We start from the raw sequence: 8,092 nt of genomic DNA on the forward strand, positions 1-8,092 counted from the left end.
ACAAGAGAACTATTAAAAACCTGAAGTTTCCACTGGACCAAAGCCACTGGGGACATTGCACTATGGGCACACAATAGTGCTGTTCTCATTGCAAAAATTTTGAAATTTTGGTTGCAATCATGGTCGCATCTTTTTGATTCATCGTTCTCACTGTAAAAAACAACAACAAAATTTGGGTCATGATTGTTTGCAAAGAGCGGACCCAAGCATGTACAGTGTACATGAATAATGATGCATCCTACATGTTTGTACATGTACAAATTTGTACATTGCAATGTCAATTCAATAACCATGGCATGCCACAGCTGGGAAAAACAGCAAGGAGCAACACATGCCGTGCACTGTGTAAATATGAAATTTCAAAATTTTTTGCAGTCACCCTTCTCATTGCAGAACTTCACATCTACAAACTGTATGATTTGTAAAAAATTGCACAAAGAAGTTTGATTTGGATCGCAACCAAAATCTTGCGAAATAATGTATAATGTGCTACTTTGTATTTTGGAACAGTGTAATAATTTAGAAATTTGGGTCGCAATTCTGATCAGGACCTGAAAGAGTGCATTATTTTGAATGCATTGAGAATGGTAATAACGTGTGCCTTGCACTTTTATGTTGAGAATGTGCAATGTCAAGACCTTTTCCAAATACATTGTACCACATGCTACAATTTCTACCTGTACACCACCTTGAAGGCTGAACAAGTCGAGGCCTCCCCTTAAAAGTACATACACTTTTGGCCATAACAACATTTTCTGAATACGTACAAATTGTATGATGTACCTTTATTCCACATTCATCAAATTCATAATTCATTCTGAAATTACCACCAATGGCCATTTGCCAGCTTTACAACTCTGTGGCAACCTGAAATTTTATTCGGTCAAACTTTTTTTTCTTCCTTGATCAGTACAATGTGCATGCTACTGCTGCTACACCCAAGCAAAGTGAAGGAATAAACAATTATGCACACACATAAAAGAATACCTACAGAGGAAAGCAAATACCATCAATAATTCACTTAAAGAGATTGCCATGCACAAAGTATTTAACATTGTCCTGTAAAATTTGGTATAGATGATACTTGAACTCTGGACTGGGAATAAGAATACTGTTTGCCTTTCTACCACCAATCATTCCTCATCTTTCTCTTCCTTAAAAAGTGTCTGTCAGACAAAATTTGCTATTGTCTGCTTGTACAAGGTTGTACAATATTGTATAGGCGGTGTAATAATGCTACTGACGAAACAAGTCACAAATCACAGCACAAATCATGCAAGCATGCCGAGTAGCAGAAGGACTTCCAGTCGCTCAGCATTGTATGAAGAGTTCGATCGCAAAAATGAGTTAACTCCATTCTTGTTAATTTGAGATACTTGTGCTAGAAGCTGCTTTAAAAGCAAAGGAAATCATAAGAAAATATGGGATATTTCTAGTCATAGCTTCAAGAATATTCCTTGTTAGGTAACAAGTGAGGTACCACTGAATATACATGTATTGTAGGTTTAGTTTTGCTCTATCTGACAATGGACTTCTGATACTTTGAAATATTAATACCTGTGCTTGATTCCATTTTTCGATCAAACTCTTCTTATTCTTTTCACAAATAAAAGTCTTACTCTTCCAGAAAAATGCGTTCAGTCAGTGGAGTTCTAGTCTTCAACATATAGAAAATGACATCAACGAAACAACAAGAAATGCTCAAAGCAAAACTGCATCATATCAAAACTATTTTCAGCATAACACAGCCAGCCCAGTGAAGTATTGCTTGTTCACAGGCTGGTTGAACTGACCTTTCATTCTTTTTTTCTCTCGCTCTCAGCCAAACTGGTGGCAATGTGTTTTCCTACTGTTCTTGAGCACACAATTCATCATTTAAAAACAAATATACACTACAAACGAAATGTCTAAAAAAGGGGCATATCCACACTATTACAGTGTACAGTTGTATGTACTAAGTACTGTATATTATGACTGATCACTTTGCTTTATAAGAGCTAGATCTGCCCTTTGAATAGACTTGATGGTACAATTGTATTTAGCTTTCTTCATGATCCTATTCAGTGTTGAGCCAAAGTCCATATATTTGACGTATTTTACATGACTGTGGATTGCATCCTGAGAGAATACTAAATATGGGTAATGTATAGGAGGAAAAGAGCTTTTAAGAAAACTCTAATTACAATGTATGTGTGAACCAAGATCAGAAATTTGAAAAAAAAAAAAAACGAAAGAAAAGCCATATCTTCATTCATTTAATGTCCACATAAATCTGGCATAAAGATTGTTTTACATTTGAAAATAATTTCTGCCCCATACTTTCACCATGTGTTTTTTTCTTCAAATAATGAGGTTGCTGTAGTAACGACTCATTAGACACTCATAATATCAACTTGAAAGCGTAAATATCTTCACGGAATTACATCAGCCTACATCTGTACTTCTGTAACAATTTCTAGTTTCAATAAGATGTGATTATCATTGGCAACAATTGGTCAACACACACTCTGTTCACATTAATAATTCTTGCACCCAGTGGTTTTGTTGTTGTTGGCTGTTTGTTTGTTGTTTGTTTGTTTTTGTTAATCCCTTACTATTGATATTGAACACAATGTGCAAGCCTTGTTCAAAACACAGTGCCCCATGCTTTTAATCAGTAGGGGTTGGGAGACAAGCTTTCTGCCCAATTTTCTCCTAATTAATCGGTGGTTTGTATAAATTTGCCAGTGCATATTACCCCGCATGGCAACCAGAATGTAGGCATTACACTTTAAAACCATGCACAGATATTTATCCCATTAACATCCATGGCAACAAGTACACACATGTGCTACAACAACAACAAACAAAACGGCATTAAAAAAAACGACACAGCAGTTTCGTACGTTTGGGCAAATGCCTCACAGGGACAAATGTCCGATCATTTTTTTTTTTCACTTGTAAAGTAATCTTCTTCTGATTTCATATATACACAGATGATATTTCTGTTGAAGTGCAATATTATCAAAATCAGGGAGGTGCATGTACATTGTACATTTGTAGCAATGACGTCATTTAATGGGTATGAAAGCGGTTGTACTTTCAATCATATCGTACCGTACATTTATTTTAATTCTTTTGTGTGCACAAAAAAAATGTATATGTGCAATGTAGAAAGACGTGGCATGAAATTTTCGCGTTTCGTGGCATGAAATTTTCGCGAAGTGCCACTGGCGTTCAATGCATATAGTGTAAACAAGGACTTTCGCGTGCATTTTAATTTCGCGAATCTTGGCGCTCGCGAAATTCGCGAAATTAAAGTGCACGCGAAAATTCCTCGTTTTACAGTAGTTCATTATGGCTGTGTGTACTATTAACAATTCTGAATAAAAATGTAGAATAATATCAAAGTCATTATCAACGTCTTATGTACTGTATAAAACTGTGAGAGTATTAAAAGCCATCATATTGTAGACCTGTACTGCATACTGAAAAGATAAATAATTATCTATTAATAATGAAACAAGATTACAACCATAAATGGCTGACAGTACTACATGTACTGTACATCGTACATGTAGTTACTGTGCATTCAAAGGTGTTCGGATTTCTACCCTACCATAATTAAAAGTTCAATAAAGAATGAATAAATGAATGAATGAATGAATGAATGAATGAACAGTCAGTATCATAATTCAAAATGCAATCAGCAGGTACTGTGCAAACACACACTCTGGCCAATCATTACATAATTTTTAATTGATGAGTGAAATCAACAACCTGGATCACATTCTATCAGCAAATTAGAGGGGCGGGGAGGAAGTCTTGCATGATCTAAATATGAGAAGTTGATGACTTCACATTGTCATGACTGCACATAGATTTGACCATCCAGAACCCTATCAGGAAGTATTCATTTAAAAATAAATTTGTTTTTTTTTTTTAAGCATATTCAGCAGCTTGATCAAAATTAGCTGTAGCTACAAAGCTGTAATGAGATTAAATTCCTCTAGAACCTGTACCTTATTTTGAGGCTGGATAAACATTAAAATTGGGAGGGACTACTTGTGTTTGTACATTGCATAAATGTTTGCTTAAAAACATGCAGTCACAATGCAATAAAAGCACAATTGAATGCATCTTCATATTAAAAGCATTGTGCTGCTTGGCGTTGCATAAAAGGATAGCATGGTACAATAGGTTTTAAGGTCATTTTTCCATAGGGACATGTTGAACTATTCAGAAGAAAATGACAAACCAAGGCACAGTAGACTTTTTTCTCTTTTTTTTTTTTTTCTTTAACAATTGCAGTAACCCTCAAGGCCAGTACAAGGAAGTGCTGACTTCCTTCTCTGGGTCTTTCTCTTTTCAATAAATAGCTTCAGTTGTTGCATGTTTGTTCACCTCACTGGGCTTTAACATGTAGGCCTATCTATTTGTTGTTGTTGTTTATTGTTAGTCTGTTTGTTTGTTTGGTTGGTTGGGTTCTTTTTTTTTAAGTCAAACAGCTACATCACCTACAGTTTGTATGAATCATCCAGTACAACTGTGTATGCAGTTTTGTCACTAGTCAGACTTCCTACAACCTGAATGCAAATTGAATCTTGGTTTTTGTTTTGTTTTGTTTTGGTTTTTTTTTTTTTGTGTATGTGTGTGTAATAACTTTGTACTGTAGTATGAATTAAAAAAAAAAAAAAAAACAACTCAGTGAAACCCATAAGAACACTGAGCCTTAGTTGATGTACATGTACGACCATCTGCAAAAATGAGCTTCAAACTTGTATCAAAAGAAAAATCAATAAGTATACATGTGCACATAGTATGTTGTGTGAAATAAAGAGCAGTTTTTTTTTTTCTTTTGAAAATCACTAATAGAATAAAAAATAGTGACAGATGAAACTGAATAAGAAATTCTTTCTTTGTGGCCCATTTTGATTCATAAGCAGCAGTGCTGTTAGCTGCTTTACAGTATAATCAAATGCAAAAGTGAGAGCTGTGATGCAGGTTTCATAGAATACCGGTACAATATTATAGACAAAAAAAAAATAGTCGCAGATGAAACTGAATAAGGAACTCTTTCCATGTGGCCCATTTTGATTCATAAAGCAGCAGTGCTGTAGCTGCTTTACAACATCAAATGCATTTCTGTAGAGCAGGTTTCACATTGGAAGAAATTACACTTGGCCTTTAATTGGTGCTTACAACTGCCAATCAAAAAGAATGATTTCTTAAGTGCCCTCTTGTTGTTGAATCTGTGTGCATACTGACATCCTGTAATTGCCATCCTTTGAATTCATGCAATAGTGACTGTCTGATAAGATTTCAATGTTGTGGCATAATATGCATATATTGCAGCATTTAGGCCTCTTAAATATGATGTGCATTCACGAGACAGTGTGGTTCTATTCTTCATTAATACAAAATATTTTATCAAATCATGGACAACACTTGTATGGTTTCATCTCCAGCACTTGTTATTTCATACCACACAGCCTTCAACCCACTGTCCATAGATTGCCACGTGGGGCAAGTAAAATTCTTTGGGGATTAATATGAGTCTTGGCAGCCATCAGGTGTGCAATGCTGCTTTTCTTGTAGTACCACTGGCAACTTGTACTATGAGGTGGTATTTCAGAAAAGTCAATAGCACCCTCCCCCCCCCCCCCCAAATCAAACACATGAAATATGTAAAGTATGTATCACTACTGCAAATTCTTTACTGGCACTCAACAGATACATTGTAATTGCCAGTTAGCCACAAAGCAAGTGCATGGAAGCGTTCGCCATTGTCAACAGATTTTGACCCTGACATAGAGAGGACTACGTATATTCATAAAATATCAGCCTACCAACCCTACAGTTTACTCAAGCTTGATAGACAAACTCTGTGCTGTATTCCGTCACTTCCATAAATGTATGCAAACTGCATGTAATATGAAACGAAATGCATTTTTTAGTAGGTATATTTTTGTCATTAGGCAAAATGAAAACCTTGTTATTCAGGCAGTGTTTAACCAAGATGTACATATCCTCGGGCAGGCGTTAAGGTGGGAAATGTGTGTTATAACAAAATCAGCTCATACAGAATCTTCAATGGATTAAAAGGAAATCTGAATCACAAGTTGTAACTTCACCAACCAAGCAAACTAAACTGGCTTTAATTGACTTAACCCGTTGAGAACAGTTTGATTTTGCTACGACATGCATTTCCCATAGAAGCTCGCCCGAGTATACTCGGGACTCATCCTCAAAGCACTTTACTACCATATTCAAGATGCATGCAAATCATCATAACAATGGTTGCTCCTTATGACCAGAAAGCTTGCCTCATGGCATGCCTGACATGGCAACATCTGAAGAGACAAAAATTGTAATTGCACCTCATCATAAATGAATAGGCCTAGTTCTTGGTCTCTTTCTTGGTCTCTTGAGTGTGCAGTACAGGTTTACAGTATGATGATTTTACTCAAATATTGCAGTTAAGATGTTAATAATGAAGCCTATTAAGTTTGTTCAAGGTTGCTTCAGACCATGCAGCCTCAAAAGCATAGAAAATTTCTTACAATTTGTTCCTTACAATTTTTCAGTGGCATAGACATGTACATGTACAATGTACACATACTTTACGAAATATATCAATGTCTTCTTTATTCCAGAGGCTAAAGGTTTAAAAATTACTTTAGATTTTGAGAATACAGTCCTTGTTGTCTGTTATCTCTCTACCAGCAACACTGGCAGGCGAGCAGTGGGAATTCCTTCACTCTCTGCAATCAAGGGTTTTTGTTGTACACATGCTCATCTCTTTGAGCATAATCCCTGAAACTGGTGGAGGATGTTAATGGAAGAATATTTACCAGTTACATAATCCTCATGATTGTGTGGTGCAAAATTAGGAGAGTCACAAGGCCCCGCAACAAAAAATTATGAAAAACCACCCCCCCCCATAAAAAAAAAATAATAATAATAAATAATAATAATAATAACCACCATGAAATATTGTCGGTCTTATGCCAAAAGGGCCTTACACCACTTCCACTGTTATGCCAAAAGGCCCTTAACGCTATAGACTGTGTACACTATTAGTGCCCTTTTGGCATAACAGGGAAAGTTCTTTAAGGCCCTTTTGGCATAAGGCCGATGATATATTGGATATCATGTGTGCAGTAAGATGTTCATAAACCTTTAAGAAATAGATCAGCGATACTCACTGATACTGTCTGGGAGGGATCTGTCAGGAATGGCAGAGTGTCAATATCCACCGAAGCTGGGGTTTCCCTTTTATTTGGCTCCTCTAATTCTATGCGATTGTACTTCTCCTTTGGGCTTTCGTCTGGCTCTTTCAGGAGTCCCTTGAGGGCCTTTTGTACATCCTTTAAGTCATTGCTTAGCAACTGTCCCTGGTCAGCATCACCTTTGTCCAGTTTGTGCTCAATGTTCTGCAAGAGTTTAGAGATGTCCGCCAGCTTGTCTGAGTCAAGGTGCTCCTGTGGTTCAGGGGCCTGCTTGCCCACGTATATAAAGTTTGCATCATCCGCAGCGATGTGACCTTGGTTTGGGTCCTGAGGCGCCGCTTCATCCCCTATCACCAATCCCCTATCCTCCCGCTGCACGCTGTTCAACAGATTGATATAGCGCTGGTGGGCGCTGTCGGACGCGTGCTCACTCTCGTGCATCAACATGCCGACTAGCGTCAGGAGCACGTAGACGATGACCCCTGAGATGACCATCAGGTGGACGGCCCGCGACCTGAGAAGTTTCAGCCACATGGTGGTGGTGGTGGGTTGTCCTAAAGGGTGGCCAACCAGCTCCTCCCCTCAACCAGGTTCAGATTCAATGTGGGTGATTCTCATGAAGGGCATCGCAACAAGGCTGACAAACACATGGCTGGAAGCTGTAAGACAACAGATACATGTAAGAGATGTTAACTTTAACGTGAAATGGAAACTTACAATATACCCACTTCATATTCTGTGACAAAACACAAAAGTAAAGGCACACAGGGGATGATACAGTACTTAGTTTGCTCTCATACTTTGTTTGTAAAAACTAAAAATCACCAAATGTACATTGCAGAATCTTCGTCAGAGGAAAAAAGATGGTCATTTTGCCTCTG

At 37.3% G+C, this 8,092-nt stretch overlaps 1 protein-coding gene across 1 annotated transcript in view; it reads right to left on the reverse strand.

Annotated features, from left to right (window-relative positions):
- The window catches only part of LOC139732720 (alpha-N-acetylgalactosaminide alpha-2,6-sialyltransferase 2-like), a 72,689-nt gene extending 64,833 nt beyond the window's left edge, over nucleotides 1-7,856 (reverse strand). The window contains exon 1 of the mRNA XM_071643572.1: nucleotides 7,188-7,856. Coding sequence (XP_071499673.1) covers nucleotides 7,188-7,745 — 558 coding nt within the window. The 5' untranslated portion in view covers nucleotides 7,746-7,856. The remainder of the gene's footprint in view (nucleotides 1-7,187) is intronic.
- Nucleotides 7,857-8,092: the final 236 nt, after the last annotated feature.

Source organism: Diadema antillarum, unplaced genomic scaffold (genome assembly GCF_040938485.1).
Source record: "Diadema antillarum isolate AM-2024a unplaced genomic scaffold, OU_Dant_1.0 seq00000445_RagTag, whole genome shotgun sequence".
NCBI classification, from domain to species: Eukaryota; Metazoa; Echinodermata; class Echinoidea; order Diadematoida; family Diadematidae; genus Diadema; species Diadema antillarum.